The following is a 17,692-nucleotide window of genomic DNA, read 5'->3' on the forward strand; positions in this document are numbered from 1 at the left end:
AAGCTAATTGGCTGCGCAACATCCGGGGAGGTAACAAAACTAGTAACAAGTGTATAGACATAGGGCTAGTCCTATAGAAATCCCCCCGTAAGGTGACTGTGTAAAGTGATTGGCTGGTCCTTAGCCCTGCCCCAATGACTCTGCAGTTTTGTGCTATAAAAGGTTCTGTTTCTCAGGAAGTAAATGAGTCCTTGCTAGACTTGGCTCCCCGCTGCGTCTGATTGTCTCCGGGACCAGGAGGCTGGGGAACGGGCGAGCGGTCGCACTTACCTTTCCTCGGACCCAGTCCATCCTTGTACGGGTGGACTAAGACCCAACATCTCTCAGAGAAGCTTTCCCTGATGACCTTAGCTAAAGTTACCTCCCTTTCCCATTTATTGTCTATCTAAGCATCTTAATTGTTTACAAGATTTTTGTTTCAGGTTTTTTTCTTATCACCCTTTGCCCTCCAATTGTTTAGTAAACTTTGAGTCAAATTGCCTTGTCCACATTATTCATCCTTGAGTTGCCAAGTACTTTGTTCAAAACTATTTGCCAAGTACATGTTCAAAAACTATTTATTGATGAATTTATGTCTTGAAAACATAGCGCACAGTACCTGATGCTGATTAAGTACTCAGTAAATGTTCATAGAATGAATGGATGAGGGGCTGGCATTGTGGCATAGTGGGTAAATCCACTGCCTGCAGTGCCAGCATCCCATTTGGGTGCCAATTCAAGTCCCAAGTGCTCCTCTTCCAATCCAGCTCTCTGCTATGGTCTAGGAAAGCAGTGGAAGATAGCCCAAGTGCTTGGGCCCCTGTACCCACGTGGAAGACCCGGAAGAAGCTCCTGGCTCCTGGCTTTGGATCAGCCCAGTCTGGCTGTTGCAGTCATTTTTGGAGTGAACCAGGAGATGGAAGACCTTTCTGTCTGTCTATCTCTCTGTCTGTAACTCTACCTCTCAAATAAATAAATAAATCTTTTAAAATAAAAGAATGAATGGATGAATAGATTTCAGTCTTGACAGCATAGCATCATGTTAAAATTTTCCCTGTTCTATCTAAATAAAAATTAATAATGTTTGTGATACTTTGAGTCTCTGAATGATCTGGCCACAACATATGAGTGTTTGTTCTTATTGAGTATTTAGGTCATTGGGATAGAGGAGCTGTTGCTAGAGACTTGTGGTTCTTTCTTTCTTTGATGCAGTTGACTGATCATCTGAAGAATCAAGCAGTGAAAGGAAGAGCTGTTGGAGCACTTCTGAGAGCCATCTTTAAAGGTAATAATAATTACTGTCATTTCTTTCTCTCTGGGTTCATTGGTAGATTTGTTTATTTTTGGCACATATTGCTACTTTTCTTACTTTCTTACTGTTTGAAGCCCCCATTGGAACATTTTCTGTGTTTTGGGGATTCTGCAGAATCAAACAAAGCAGTAATTTTCTGTCTAGTGGATCTAAATAATTTGTCTACAGGGAGGTGAAATGACCACCTGAGATTGTATTAACTGATTTGGGGGCCTTGTAAGGATGCGTGTTTCATAAAATCTGCTCTGGTTTACATGTGCTTCTAAACTGTGAAACGGAGAACAGCAATGTTGAGTTTTTAATTTGTACTTAACAAGGGGCTAGGGAGCTGAGATTTAATGAAATGGAATATCTTGGGTGCCTTATACAGAGAATCTTAATTCCTGTTGTTTCACTGTGTTGAACAAGAGCTAGTTCTACATTTTTGCAGATTGTGACTCACTGTGGTCTTATAAATTGTGGGAGGAGAAAATCCTACAAGGCAAAAATTAAAAGTGCCTGAGTCTCTACTGCAAGGGTACCAAAACACATCTAACTGTTCATGAAAAAACTTTCAAAATGGGTTGAGGCAACCTTTGTGGAAACTTGCTAAATATTTTGTAGAAATATCAAAGAAAAGGTAATGGAAAATTAGCAGCTGCTCCCTATATCTACTACAAGTTAGAAAGAATAGGGTAGTTTCCTTCTTGGACAGACAAACCTGGGACAAATTATCAGGGCTCCCTCTTTTGTGACTAACCTTATTTTTAAAACATAGATTTGGAAAGCTTAATGTAAAAGTAAAAAGTTGGCAGCTTGCACTGTGGGGTAAAGCTGCCATTTGCACCAGTTCAAGTCCTGGCTGCTCCACTTCCATTCCAGCTATCTGTTAATGCACCTGGGAAAGCAGTGGAGGATGACCCAAAGTACTTGGCCCCTGCACCATCTTCCTTCCGTTGGTTCACCCCCAAAATGGCCTCTACAGCTGGAACTACGCTGATCAGAAGCCAGGAGCCAGATGCTTCCTTCTGGTCTCCCATGCGGGTGCAGGGGCCCAAGCACCTGGGCCATCCTCCACTGCCCTCCTGGGCCACAGCAGAGAGCTGGATTAGAAGAGGAGCAACCGGGACTAGAACCTAGCACCCATATGGGATGCCGGTGCCGCAGGCAGAGGATTAACCAAGTGAGCCATGGCGCCGGCCCCTAATGATGCTCATATAGTCAGAGTTGTGCATTCATCATCACAGTTAATTTAAAAACACTTTCATCACCCTAAAAGAAGCTCCCCCTGTTATCTGTCACCTTTTCAGTTCACCAGTCCATCCTAGAAACCACTAACCTACTTTGTGTGACTGTAGATTTGCCTTTTATGTGCAATTTTCTTTTTTTTTTTTTTTTTTAAGATTTATTTATTTATTAGAGAGAAAGAGAGAGAGAGAGAAAGAGAGAGGTCTTCCATTCGCTGGTTTACTCCCCAGGTGGCCACAACAGCCGGAGCTATGCTGATCTAAAGCCAGGAGCCAGGAACTTCTGGGTCTCCCACGTAGATGCAGGGGCCCAAGGACTTGGGCCATCTTCTGCTGCTTTCCCAGGGCATAGCAGAGAGCTAGATCAGAAGTGGAGCAGCTTGGACTTGAAATGGTGCCCATATGGGATGCTTGCATGCAGGCAGCAACTTTACCCACTACGCCACAGCGCCATACCCATGTGCAATTTTCTGTAAGGGAATCATTCTATATGTGGTCCTTCATGCTGACTGCTTTCACTTAACAATGTTACCAAAGTTCATCCATGTTGTAGCATGAATGAGTACTTCATTTCTTTTTACTGCTGAATAATATTCCATAATACAGATTTAACACATTTTTCCATTTATGGGTTTATGAACATTGTTCATAAGCCAGGAGCTTATTCCAGGTCTCCCACATGGGTAGCAGGAGCCCAAGCACTCAGGCCCTCTTCTACTGCTTTCAAGCAGCATTAGTAGGAAGCAAGATCGGAAGTGGAGCAGCCAGGACTCCAGCTGGCCCCCATACGGGATGCCAGCATCACAGATAGCAGCTTAGCCTGCTGTGCTTCAGTGCTGGCCCTGGGAATTTCTAGTAAACAGCCAGACAGCTCAAATAGTGACTGTTACCTGGAATTGGACTTTAGGTGCTACGCTGGCTTTCACTATGCTGTACTACTGGGCTAGAGCTAGGAAATGGGATGAAGGCATGTTATGTTAAAAGGCCAAAAAATTGCTCTTCTTACTGATAATCAGTCCCTTTACTTTGGCTAAATTAAGTACTCTTAAGGCCTCTAAATACCTTAGTAATCAGTAGTGTGTGTGTGTGTGTGTGTTTTTTTCCTATGTTAAGCAATAAGCTTGTTTGGTTTTCCTAATTTTCTCTACAATCGTGTAAGAGTTTTCTTCCTTTTTATTTGTTTTTTACCGCCTATTTAAAACAATAAGGTTCTCCCTGCTCTGAGGAAGCTGGCACCTTTAGGAGACATAAGGTGTATTCCTGTTGTATTCAGTTGCTGGAATCAGGAGATTTACCAAAAGAAGTAGCATCTGAGATCGTAGGATTACTAATGCTGGAGGTAAGATGGAAGATAAAAACTTTGTTTTGGGATAGATTTTGGGCCATTTGTAATTTGTTGAGGAAAGAAAACCTTAAGTGCCGAATTTTGCTTAGTTCCCATTTATTTTATTTATTTTTAAAGATTTTATTTATTTATTTGAGAGGTGGAGTTACAGACAATGACAGGGAGAGACAGAGAGAAAGGTCTTCCGTCCATTGGTTCACTCCTCAAATGGCCACAATGGCTGGTGCTGCGCTAATCTGAAGCCAGGAGCCAAGTGCTCCTTCCGGGTCTCCCACACACCGGTACAGGGACCCAAGGACTTGGGCATCTTCCGCTGCTTTCCCAGGCCATAGCAGAGAGCTGGATTGGAAGAGGAGCAGCGGAGACTAGAACCGGCGCCCATATAGGATTTCAGCACCGCAGGCAGAGGCTTAACCTACTGTGCCACTGTGCCTGCCCCATAGTTCCTATTTATAAATAAGAGTTTTTGTTTAAAAAAAAAAAAAAAACTAAACTAAAAAGTTAATGAATAGATCATAAAGCCCTTAAATGTGTACATTATATTTTACACTGTGGACATAGAAGAGATCTTCAAAAAGTTCATGGGAAATCCATATTATGCAAAAAAAATGCTTAGATTTGTGAGGTATTTTTAAGGTTGATTAATTGATTTGAAAGGCAAAGTTAGGGAGAGACAGAAAGAAAGTGCGAAATCTTCCATTCTCTGGTTCCCTTCTCAAATGGCTGCAACAGCTTAGGCTGGGCCAGACCAAATCCAGGAGTCTAGAACTCCATCTCGGTCTCCTACATGGGTTTCAGGGGCCCAAGTACTTGGGCTATCTTCGGCTGCTTTCCCAGGAGCATAAGCAGGAAGCTGGATAAGAAGTGGAACAGCCAGTACTTGAACCAGTACTCAATGGGATGCTAGCATCACAGGCTGCAGCTTAACTCTATGTACCATAACGCCAACCCCTCAGTTTTTGTGTGTGTGTGGTTTTTTTTTTTAAAGATTTATTTGTTTATTTGAAAGGCAGAGTGAGAGAGACGGGGAGGGAGGGGTGAGAATGATTGAGCAACAGCCAAGGCAGGCCACTCATGTGAGTAGCAGGAAGTCAAGTTCTTGAGCCATCTATCTGCTAACTCCCAGGTACATTATTAGGGAGATGGATTGGAAGTGGTATGCCAGTACACAAACCAACAACTACAATATGGGATCTGGTTGTCCCAAGCAGTGGGGCTAACTCACTGTACCACAGTGCCCACCCTACATTTCAGAATTTTTTTTGGTATGAAAATAAATTTTTAATCTTTTAATTCCATTTTCCACAAAATTTTTGGAAAACCCTTATAAATCTCTTTGAATACTCGGCATATTTGAAAACATTAGGGAACTAATAGAGTATTTTGAAGTCTGTGACAATTGTAAATGTATACCAGAGCAAGATGATTTCATGATTCTCTCTCTAGGTCTCAGTATCAGTTCAGCTATTTCAGTAAATATTTATTTCTTAGAAAGAGATATCAAACATTGAACTTCTGCTGAAGATTTTCTTTATCCCATGAACTTTTAGGCTCACCATTTTCCAGGATCAGTATTGGTTGAATTGGCCAATGAGTTTGTTGGTGCTGTCAAAGAGGGCACTTTAGTGACTGGAAAATCTTTGGAGTTATTACCCATCATTCTCACTGCCTTGGCTACAAAAAAGGAAAATCTGGCTTATGGAAAAGGTAATTTTCTTCCAATTTAAGTGATTTTTTTCTCTATTCACTTAATCAAACATTTCTGAATGTATTTTTCATTTCTAGGTGAACTGAATGGGGAAGAATGTAAGAAGCAGTTGATTAACACCCTCTGTTCTAGCAGGTGAGTCTTTCAGGACTACAAGTGGTCAAAAAAAGAACCAACTGTCTCTTCAGGAATTTATCTCTGAAGTTCTCAGTCCCTTTTTTTTGTTTGTTTATAATATAATACTGTAAACTATTTAATGTGATGAATTTTTGAGAGCTGCTATACTGTATTCTTTGCTCTAAAACTATACATACAGTTTCTGTTACTGTCCGTCTTTAACATAGCAGTTTAGTTCTCTTAAGTATTATTTGGAGTCCCGAAGTCCTTTAAGGCTGGAAAAGTCATCCTGCTGCTATATCTTTTATTTGTTTTGAGGGAATAGGATATACAAAGGGAATGTTTGTATCCTTTAGCCAGTTTTGTCTTTCTGGGAATCTATCTTAAAGAAAGACTAACATATAAGAACTCAAACATGAATATGTTCAACACAGAGATTTGTAACCAATATAAGTATGTAATAATAGAGACATGTAAATTATGGTATGTAAGGTAAGGTAGAGCCATTTGATGAAATTTGTGCCCATTAAAAATAAGTATATGAAGGGGCCGGCGCCATGGCTCACTTGGTTAATCCTCCACCTCGGCGCCAGCATCCCATCTGGGCGCCGAGTTCCAGTCCCGTTTGCTCCTCTTCCAGTCCAGCTCTCTTCTGTGGCCCAGGAAAGCCGTGGAGGATGGCCCAAGTGCTTGGGCCCCAGCACCCGCATGGGAGACCAAGATGAGGCACCTGGCTCCTGGCTTCAGATTGATGCAGCGCCGGCCGTAGCGGCCATTTGAGGGGTGAACCAACAGAAGGAAGACCTTTCTCTCTGTCTCTCTCTCTCTCACTGTCTATAACTCTACCTGTCAAATTAAAAAAAAAAAAAGTATATGAAGACATATCAAAGATGAAAAATTGTTACTATATAGTCAGCCAAATAAATATAATACTAAATTACATAATTACTCTTGGGTGTGTTGCGAAGATCAAGATGGAAATACCCAAGATTAATTACACAAGAGTATATCACTTGTATTATGCCTAGCATTTTTCATTTAACACATCTATCCATATCAGCTTACATAACTCTATATTGTTCTTTTTAATGGTTCCATAGTAGTTTATATTATTTGGCTAATCTCCAGTTGTTGGATTATTGGGCTGTTTCCAATTTTTTACTCTTATGAAAAGAAGAATTGCTTGGGGCTGGTTCTGTGGCATAGTGGGTAAAGCCGCCGCTTGCAGTGCCAGTATCCCATATGGGCACCAGTTCAATTCCCAGCTGCTCCACTTCTGATCCAGCTCTCTGCCATGGCCTGAGAAAGCAGTGGAAGGTGGCCCAAGCCCTTGGCTCCTGCACCCTCGAGGGAGACCCAGAAGAAGCTCCTGGCTCCTGGCTTCAGATCGGCATAGCTCCGGCTGTTGCGGCCAATTGGGAAGTGAACCAGCGGATGGAAGACCTCTCTCTCTCTCTCTCTCTCTCTCTCTCTCTCTCTCTCTCTGCCTCTCCTCTCTGTGTAACTCTGACTTTCGAATAAATAAATAAATCTTTAAAGAAAAAAAAATTGTAAGTGAACATCTTTATATATCCAAACAATTTTAAAGTATGTATGTGTATGTTTTTTTTTTTCTTTTTTCTTTTTTTTTTTATTTTTGACAGGCAGAGTGGACAGTGAGAGAGAGAGAGACAGAGAGAAAGGTCTTCCTTTGCCATTGGTTCACCCTCTAATGGCCGCCGTGGTAGCGCGCTGCGGCCGGCGCACTGCGCTGTTCCGATGGCAGGAGCCAGGTGCTTCTCCTGGTCTCCCATGGGGTGCAGAGCCCAAACACTTGGGCCATCCTCCACTGCACTCCCTGGCCACAGCAGAGAGCTGGCCTGGAAGAGGGGCAACCGGGACAGGATCGGTGCCCCGACCGGGACTAGAACCCGGTGTGCCGGCGCCGCAAGGCGGAGGATTAGCCTAGTGAGCGCGGCGCCGGCCTGTATGTGTATGTTTTAAATAGTAAACTGAATGGGTCTGTGTTTATATGTATCTTTTTTAAAGAATTTATGTATTTATTTATTTGAGAGATAGAGTTACAGGTAATGAGAGGGAGAGAGAGAGAAAGGTCTTCCATCCTCTGGTTAACTCCCCAAATGGCCACAACAGCTGGAGCTGCACTGATCAGGAGCCAGGAGCTTCTTCCAGGCCTCCCACACAGGTGCAGGGGCCTCAGCACCTGGGCAGTCTTCTACTGCTTTCCCAGGCCATAGCAAAGAGCTGGATCAGAAGAGGAGCAGCGGGGACTAGAACTGGCGCCCATATGGGATGCCGGCACCACAGGGAGAGGATTAACCTACTGCGCCACAGCACTGACACCTTATATGTATTTTTAAAGTTGATGAATATTGCACACCTGTTGGACACTCCCTAAAATGATATGTGAAGAATGTTTCCCACAATCTTACTAGCATTGGGTATCATCAGATTTTGATTTTACTGGGCTGATAGGTTGAAAACCACTATTTTATTGTTTTAAATGACATTTCTTTAATCTTATTTCCAAGTGTTAGAAAATCAGACTTGAAATGGGCCTGTTTTTTCCCCTCTTCACTAATTGAACAGTTAGACAAGTTGTATAAATAAGTTAAAATCAAATAAGCTTCATATTCTTTGTCATTTTCTTTAAATAGGTGGAATCAGCAATATATAATCCAACTGACCTCTATGTTCAAGTAAGTGTCATCATTTTCTTTTTCTCTTAATATTCTGCTTTATGAGCTTACCTACTAGAAATGGAAACAGAATAAGCTCAATCACCACTCTCTCCTTAGTAAGAGTATTTGTACTTCTGTTTTCAGTTATGAAATTTCTTCCTTATCCCAGCTTTCTTTTTGGCTTTAATTATTTTAAATAGAACTGTGATTTTTTTTTTCCCTAAGATGACTTAGCTTAGGCAAGGTTGTTGGGCCCTTAAAGGCTCTTCATAAAAGAAAAATCAAAAAAGCAGTTACAATATTCTAATATCTCCTTTATTCCTTGCCCCCAATTTCATTTCTGAAAAAAATTTAATGGAATTTTAACGATTTTAAAGCCCTGAAATGAGTATCTAAAAACAAGACATTAGGCTTTGGCTAGAACTTTTAAAATAATCTTTAATCCACAGGGATGTCCCTCTGACAGCAGAAGAGGTGGAAATTGTGGTGGAAAAAGTGCTGAGGATTTTCTCTAAGTTGAATCTTCAAGAAATACCACCTTTGGTCTATCAGCTTCTGGTTGTCTCTTCAAAGGTATAAAGAAAAAATTATTTCGTTTTAATTCTGGTGGTATGACCCACTATGGCCATTCAGTTTATTTATATACATAGTTTACATACCAGAACATAGATGCTTTCATTTTATGTATGGTAATTCGTGTCTAATAAATAGGTCACATCCCTCAGTCAATAAAAACCTGAACTATCTCTTGTACTATGACATTTTGTTTGTGTTAATATAAGGGATAAAGAGTCTAGAAATTGTGGACTGTAGGCCCGTTAAATAAGGAATATTTCAAACTGTTTTATCATGAAGGTGTTCTGTGTATTCTTAGCATGATTCTATAGATTTTAGCTTGTTTGTTTAACTCTGTCCCTTAGATGCTTATCTTGTCATTGAATTGGGATGCCTTATCTATTTCACATTTTTTCAGGGAAGCAGAAAGAATGTTTTGGAAGGAATCATAGCTTTCTTCAATGAACTGGATAAGCAGCACAATGAAGAACATAGTGATGATAAGTAAGTAACAATACTGTAGAAATATAGACTTTTTTACTAATTCATATTTTAATTACTTTGTTGTCTTTTTCATTCCCTATCCTCACTTCAGCACAAAACTTCCTAATCCTCTCCTTGCTTTTCAGTAATGAAATTAAGGAAAAAATATAGACCGTTCAGCTCTTTCGTGTCTGTCTATTGGAAAATAGCAGTTATGCTCCTCTGAGTTTCAGGTATAAAACATTAGCGTACCTTCTTGTGCAAGGATCTATTTGGCCTTGAGGCTTCAGTAACGAACGAGTCAGATAAGGTCCCTGTTTTAGTGAGAAGCAAAGATTAGAGTGGAAAGTGCTTTGCAGATCATTCACAGGGATGCTGTGACCGTGATAGCATAGCTACTTTAGATAGGGTCAGGGAGAACCTGAGAGGATGCTGTTTTAACTGCTGAATGATTCTGTTTGTCGATCAGAGAGAACATTCTTGGATAGAATAATCACTACAAAGGCAGGAGTCAGTATGTCATCTCTGAGAAAAGAGTTTTATTTATTTATTTATTTGAAAAGCAGAGTTACACAGAGAGAGGGAGGCAGAGAGAAAGAGAGAGAGGTCTTCCATTGGCTGGTTCACTCCTCAAATGGGTACAATGGTCGGAGCTGGGCCGATCTGAAGCCAGGAGCTTCTGGGTCTCACACATGGGTGCAAGGGCCCAAGGACCTGGGCCATCCTCCACTGCCTTCCCGGGCCATAGCAGAGAGCTGGCCTGGAAGAGGGGCAACTGGGACAGAATCCGGCACCCAAACCGGGACTAGACCCCGGTGTGCCGGCGCTGCAAGGCAGAGGATTAGCCTGTTGAGCCACGGCGCCGGCCTAGGATTTTTTTTTTTTTTTAAAGCAAACATTTGTAGAGCAGTTATTTGTGGCTATTTGCTGTTCTGAGCACTTAACCTTACAACTCTATTTGGCTTCTATTTTATGGATGTGGAAACCAAGAGAGAAATTAAGAAATTTCCCAAAGTTATCCAGCCAGAAAGTAGTGGAGCTGAGATTTTAATCCAGGTAGTTAGCTTGCAGAATTCATGCTATTAACCCTAGTGCAGCCCATTGCTTCTGTCGTATCATAACTTCTAGTCATTTGGCTTAGATAATTGATTAGAAGGTGGTCTTACGTACCGAGTTAGGAAGAACTGATAGAAGCAGGTTTTGGACCACGTTTTGTTTTAGATATATATTGGCATCCTATAAGGATGTGCTGAGCACGTGTCTGGATTTGTAGGGAGAGAGACAGTTTGGAAGGGACTAAAGCAGTGGGACTGGGTGGGATTATCTGGGGAAAATGGGAAGAGAAAGAAACCGAAGATTGAGCTAGGATTCCATTTAATTCTTAAATAATGGGGAAGAATGAGGCAGCAAGAAATTGACAAGAGGCTAGTGACAGTGCCGTGGAAGCTAAGAGAAGAAATTGTTTCAGGAAAAAAGTGTCAAATGACACAGTGCTGACTTTGTCAAGTCTGCTGAGACGTTAATTAAGATGGGACTTTATTGGTTTTGACAAACGTGAAGGTCATTTGTGACCCTTTCAGGATTAGTGAAAGAGCATTGGGAGGGGATAGGGAGAGGACAGAAGCCTGCTTGAATTGGAATAGACTGGGAATAGAATATGATATAAAGTGAAAATAATGACTTATTCTTTTAAGAAGTCATGTTGTAAAAAGGAACAGAGTATGGGACAATAGGATTTCTACTTTTCTCTTGACAGCAGGTAAGTTCAACTTGAGTGTGTCTGCTTGTTAATTAGAGCACCTGCTTTTCTATTGAATCTTTTAGGCTGCTGGATCTTGTTACTGTGCCATCAAGTGAACTTCGTCATGTGGAAGGCACCATTATTCTACACATTGTGTTTGCCATTAAACTGGACTGTGAACTAGGCAGAGAACTCCTGAAACACTTAAAGGTAGTGCTTTCTCTAAAGGTGATCCCGGAACTCTATAAAAACAAGAATGTTTGAACTTAAGCCTCTTTTAAGTCAGTTAAGACAGAAAACAGAAGTATTATATAATAACCCTGTGTCTAGAGGATTCCTCTCTCTCTTTTTTTGCTTTGAAAGTAGAAACACCCCTAAACAAATCAGTAAGTTTCATTTGAAGACCTTCCATTAAATGTACTAATGTCCAATGAAGGTAGCGGGATAAAAAGGAAAAAAAAAAAAAAAAAAAAACAGCTGAGGGTTCTCAGCAGAAGATTCAAAATCTGATTTTAACTTTGTCTCAGTATCTTATATTCTCTGCTTGTGCTTGTCCATTTATGAACTAGGATATTGCTTGTTTGTAGTAATATATCATGGAGTTTTCTGATGCTAAATCATTCATTATTAAATCTCACTCTTCTCTCACATACTATATGAGGCATTTTCACAGTCTTTACCATTGTGGTAAGAGGGCAGCCATAGACAATACATAAATAAGTGAATGTGACTGTGTTCATTTAAAACTAATTATGAACACTGAAACTTGAATATCACTTAATTTTCATATGTCATGAAATATTTTTCCTTTGATTTTTTTTCATCTTCCTAACCATCTGAAAATGTAAAACCCAGTCTTAGCTCATGGGCTGTACACAAGAAGTGGTAAACTGATGGTCTAAGTATTGTATCAGGAAGCACTTAGTGTCATGCTGTCCTATCACTGATGATTATAAATCATTTCGTTGAAGCAATGAATGTTTTGGAGCTGGTGCTGTGGCATAGCAAGTAAAGCCACTGCCTGCAGTGCCAGTATCCCATGGGTGCCAGTTCGAGTCCCAGCTGCTGTTCTTTTTTTTTTTTTAAAAGATTTATTTGTGGGGGCTGGCGCCGTGGCTCACTCGGTTAATCCTACGCCTGCAGCGCCGGCATCCCACATGGGCGCTGGGTTCTAGTCCCGGTTGCTCCTCTTCCAGTCCAGCTCTCTGCTGTGGCCTGGGAAAGCAGTGGAGGATGGCCCAAGTGCTTGGGCCCCTGCACCCGCATGGGAGACCAGGAGGAAGCACCTGGCTCCTGGCTTCGGATTGACGCAGCGCCAGCCGTAGTGGCCATTTGGGGAGTAAACCAACCAAAGGAAGACCTTTCTCTCTGTCTCTCAGTCTCTGTCTCTGTCTCTGTCTCTCTCTCTGTCTGTCTATAACTCTACCTGTCAAATTAAAAGAAAAAAAAGGCCGGCGCCGCGGCTCAGTAGGCTAATCCTCCGCCTTGCGGCGCCGGCACACCGGGTTCTAGTCCCGGTCGGGGCACCGATCCTGTCCCGGTTGCCCCTCTTCCAGGCCAGCTCTCTGCTGTGGCCCGGGAGTGCAGTGGAGGATGGCCCAAGTCCTTGGGCCCTGCACCCCATGGGAGACCAGGAGAAGCACCTGGCTCCTGCCATCGGAACAGCGCGGTGCGCCGGCCGCAGCGCGCCTACCGCGGCGGCCATTGGAGGGTGAACCAACGGCAAAAAGGAAGACCTTTCTCTCTGTCTCTCTCTCTCACTATCCACTCTGCCTGTCAAAAAAAAAAAAAAAAAAAAAATTAAAAGAAAAAAAAAAGATTTATTTGTTTGAAAGAGTTACACAGAGAGAGAAGGAGGGTCAGAGGGTGGGGGGAGGTGTCTTCCATCTGCTGATTGACTCCTCAATTGGCCACAATGGCCGGTGCTGACCCAATCTGAAGCCAGGAGCCAGGAGCTTCTTTTGGGTCTCCCATGCGGGTGCAGGGGCCCAAGGACTTGGGCCATCTTCTACTGCTTTCCCAGGCCATAGCAGAGAGCTGGATTGGAAGTAGAGCAGCCGGTACACGAACCGGCGCCCATATGGGATACTGGCACTGTGGGTGGCGGCTTTACCCGCTATACCACAGCTCTGGTCCCCTAGCTATCCTCTTCTGATGCAGCTCTTTGCTGTAGCCTATGAAAGCAGTAGAAGATGGTCCAAGTTCTTGGGCCCCTACACCTGCGTGGGAGACCTGGAAGAAGTTCCTGGCTCCTGACTTCAGATCAGCACAGCTCTGGCTGTTGGGGCCATTTGGGGAGTGAACCAGCAGATGGAAGACCTCTCTCTCTGTCTCTTCCTCTCTGTCACTCTGCCTTTCAAATAAACAAATAAATCTTTAAAAAAAAAAAAATGGATGTTTTTTCATTTGTAAAGAAATTTGTAATTAGTAATCTGTGGAATCATAATTTGAGATCACGTGAAAATTATTTCCTCCAGCATTTTACGTAGTGATTTTTGTTTTCCCGTTTATTGATGATTCTTGGCATAAATCAGTCATTATACTGGGAGCTGCAAAATGGTAGAATTAGAGAATTTTAATTGTATCGTTCCTTCTACTTTAATAGCTGACATTCTTCTTTAAAAAAAACCTCTCTCTTTCTATTGTTTTGAGTATCATTATACACCCATGAACCTTTTTAAATTCAAATATTAGTAATTCATTTTTTACTACAGTTATTACTTGTTTTGAGATCAAAGTTGTCCAGATTTGGTGAATTGGATCCTTTCAGATGATTTCTGTGTCCTTTGGCTACAACCCCTTTAGTTTTTGAGCACTTTTGTGGCATAGGATACTCAAGGCTCACCTCGTATTTCCTTGCCCTATGCTGATGTCAGCCATTTCTCCAAGGAGTCCTGGATCCATTGGCAGGAAAGGATGACTAAGCTTCAAAGCTCCTTTATCCTCTGTTACATTCCTTATAATTATTTATTGGTCTTTTCAAAGAACCAGTTTTTTGTTTATTTTGATTTACTTTACTGTTTTTTATTTTTGTTTGTTTTCAGTTTCATTGATTTTTAATTTTATATTCCCTTTTTGGTTATTTTAATGTCATTTTTTCTAGGTCTTAAAAACCTATTTTTTAAACTTTATTGATGTATGATTTACATAGTAAAATTCACTCATTTTAAGTATACAATTCGATGAGTTTTCATAAAACTTTATTTTATTTTATTTTATTTTATTTTTTTTGACAGGCAGAGTGGACAGTGAGAGAGAGATAGAGAGAAAGGTCTTCCTTTTTGCCGTTGGTTCACCCTCCAGTGGCCGCCGCGGTTGGTGCGTTGCGGCCGGTGCACCGCGCTGATCCGATGGCAGGAGCCAGGTGCTTCTCCTGGTCTCCCATGGGGTGCAGGGCCCAAGGACTTGGGCCATCCTCCACTGCACTCCCTGGCCACAGCAGAGAGCTGGCCTGGAAGAGGGGCAACCAGGACAGGATTGGTGCCCCGACTGGGACTAGAACCCGGTGTGCCGGCGCCGCAAGGCAGAGGATTAGCCTATTGAGCCACGGTGCCGGCTATAAAACTTTATTTTTAAAGATTTATTTATTTATCTGCGAGATAGAATTACAGGTAGAGAGAGGGAGAGACAGAAAGGAAGATCTTCCATCTGCTGGTTCTCTCCCAAAAACGGCTGGAACTGAGCCTATCTGAAGTCAGGAGCCAGGAGCTTCCTCCAGGTCTCTCATGCGGGTACAGGGGCCCAAGGACTTGGACTATCCTTCACTGCTTTTCCAGGCCATTGCAGAGAGCTGGATTGGAAGTGGAGCAGCCGAGACTTGAACCAGCACCCATATAGCATGCTGGCACCACAGGCGGAAGCTTAGCCTATTACACCATGGTGCCAGCCCCTCATAAAACTTTCATAAAAAATAATTTTGCAACCATCACCATAATCAAGTTTTAGGGTGTTTTTATCACCCTATTTAATGTCTAGTCCCACTCTCAGCCCAAGGCAAAAATTAGTCTACTTTCTTTCTCTATAGATTTGCCTTTTGTAGACACTTGTGTAAATTTAATCATATGTATGATCTGGAGTCATGTACTATATGATCTTTTGTGTATGGCTTTTTGAAAATTTTTATGTGTTTTCAAGGTTCATGTTACATCATGTATCAGTATTTTTTTTAAGATTTATTTATTTATTGTTTGAAAGGCAGAGTTAGAGAGGCAGAGGCAGAGAGAGAAAGAGTTCTTCCATCTGCTGGCTCATTCCCCAGGTGGCCACAATAGCTGGAGCTGTGCTGATCCCAACCCAGAAGCCAGGATCCTCCTCTGGGTCTCCATGTGGGTGCAGAAGTCCAAGGACCTGGGCCATCCTCCACTACTTTCCCAGGCCATAGCAGTGAACTGTATCAAAAGTAGAGCACCCAAGTCTCAAACCGGTGCCCGTATGGGATGCCGGCACTGCATGTGGCCCACTTTACCTGCTACTCCAAAATGCCAGCCCCCATATATCAGTATTTTATTTCTTACTGAATTGTATTTTATTATATGTGTGTATCAGTTTTAACTTCACTTAGTTGAAGGACTTTTTTTTCTACTTTCTGGCTGTTATGAATAATGTTATGAGCATTCACGTGCTGGTCTCTGTAGGTAAGTTTTTTTTCTTGTGAGTACATATCTAGGAGTGGAATTGCTAGTTTGTGTGATAAATGTTTAAATTTTAAAGAAACTTTTCCAAAGTAGTTATATCATTTTACATTCCCACCATTACTGTTTCTCTATTTTCTGGCCAACATTTATTATTGTCTGTCATTTTTATTGTATCCATTCTCATTGGTGTGAAATGGTATCTCAATGAGATTTAATTTTATATTTCCTTAGTGATTGATATAATCATCTTTTCATTTTGGTGAAATGTTTGTTTCAAGTTTTGCCTGGGTTTGATTGCGTTGTTCTTATTGTTGAATCATAAGAACTCTTTGTCTATTCTGGTTACAGTTCTTTATCAGGTATATAATTAGCAAATCTTTCTTTCATAGTCTATGACTTATCTTTCTATTTTCTCAGCCGTAGTTCTTGAAGCACAGAAAGTTTTGAATTTTGGTGAGATCCAATTTATAAATTATTTTATATATGAGAGAATGTTTTTGGTATTATGTCTAAAAATATCTTTGCCTAATCTGAGGTCCTGAAGATTTTCTATATGTTTTCCTCTAAAAGTATTATAGTTTTAGCAATTACATTTAAGTTTCTGATCCATTCAAGGGCCTGTTTTTAAGTATGCTTTGTTATACTTTTAAATGTAAGTAATGACTTCATTTTGGTTTATTCTAGGCTGGACAGCAAGGAGATTCCAATAACTTATGTCCCTTCAGCATTGCTCTTCTTCTGTCTGTAACAAGAATACAAAGATTTGAGGAACAGGTATTTTTTAAATGACTTTTTTGTTCATTTTTAGTTAGTAAGCATTCAAGAATCTATTTTTGTTATCCTTTTTAAAATTTTTATTAATATAAAGAGAACAGATTTCATGTACTTCATGGGAGCAATTCTAAGATAACTGCACTTCCCTCCTTCCCCTTCTACCTTCCTCAATCCCTCATTCCTTCCTTCCTTCCTTCCTTTTTTCCCCTCAGTTTTTGCAAGAGCATAATTTTAATCCACTCCATAGTCACAGGTTTAATATTCCACTAACAATAACATTCAGCAAGTAAAAGGTAGAAAGACCACAGTTCAAGAGGAGTATAAACAAGGACAAAAAACAAAGTTAAATCACTAGATGTCCATTTCATCTTTATACATCTTTTTGTATTCAGTGTTAACTACCACATATTAGAGAAAACATGATATTTTTCCTGTGGGGACTGGCTTATTTCACTAAGCATAATGGGCTTCTAGTTGCATCCATTTTGTTGTGAAAGACAGGATTTCATTCTTTTTTATGGCTGAGTAGTATTTCATAGTGTATATATACCATATTTTCTTTATCCAGTTGTCATTTAATGGACATCTGTGTTGAATCCATAGTTTAGCTATTGTGAATTGAGCTGTAGTAAACATGGAGGTATAAATAACTGTTTCATATGCTGATGTCATTACCTTTGGGTAAGTTCCCAGAATCCTTACTTAATTCCACCTCTCTCCTGCCAGCAGCAAAGCTGCAAGACATATAGACCCCCAATGTTCCCTGGAGGGTGCTATGGGATTTTACCTGTGTTTCTTGCTGTGTGGGAAGCAGGTGGTGAAGTGTGGCTAACAGTGGAAACACAGCCTATATAGCAAAAACGGAAGTTCAGTTATGTATTCACCAGCAGTATTATTTTATGTAGCTTTCCAAGAAATTTCCCTTATGCAGCTGAAATGAACAAGAATCAGGAGGAAAATATAAAATCCTTTATCCTTTTTCTCAGGTGTTCCCAGGTTGTAGGTAATATTTATATGATTTTTAGCCGTTTTTCTCACATCAGGAAGGGCTGTCTTCAACTCTTTTTTTAACCAAGAAATTTATTAAAACAACAAGATGCTTGACTTGAAAGGAAAAATATCTAGGATTCAGTTTTT

At 41.0% G+C, this 17,692-nt stretch overlaps 1 protein-coding gene across 3 annotated transcripts in view; it reads left to right on the forward strand.

The window, feature by feature from the left end:
- FANCI (FA complementation group I) overlaps positions 1-17,692 on the forward strand; it is a 96,097-nt gene that overhangs the window by 23,587 nt on the left and 54,818 nt on the right. For all 3 annotated transcript variants that reach the window (XM_062206235.1, XM_062206234.1, XM_062206236.1), the window contains 9 exons: positions 1,192-1,264; positions 3,726-3,856; positions 5,413-5,569; positions 5,648-5,705; positions 8,345-8,386; positions 8,818-8,941; positions 9,342-9,427; positions 11,231-11,357; positions 16,466-16,555. In XM_062206235.1, coding sequence (XP_062062219.1) covers positions 1,192-1,264; positions 3,726-3,856; positions 5,413-5,569; positions 5,648-5,705; positions 8,345-8,386; positions 8,818-8,941; positions 9,342-9,427; positions 11,231-11,357; positions 16,466-16,555 — 888 coding nt within the window. The remainder of the gene's footprint in view (positions 1-1,191; positions 1,265-3,725; positions 3,857-5,412; positions 5,570-5,647; positions 5,706-8,344; positions 8,387-8,817; positions 8,942-9,341; positions 9,428-11,230; positions 11,358-16,465; positions 16,556-17,692) is intronic.

This window comes from Lepus europaeus, chromosome 11 (assembly GCF_033115175.1).
Source record: "Lepus europaeus isolate LE1 chromosome 11, mLepTim1.pri, whole genome shotgun sequence".
Classification (NCBI taxonomy): domain Eukaryota; kingdom Metazoa; phylum Chordata; class Mammalia; order Lagomorpha; family Leporidae; genus Lepus; species Lepus europaeus.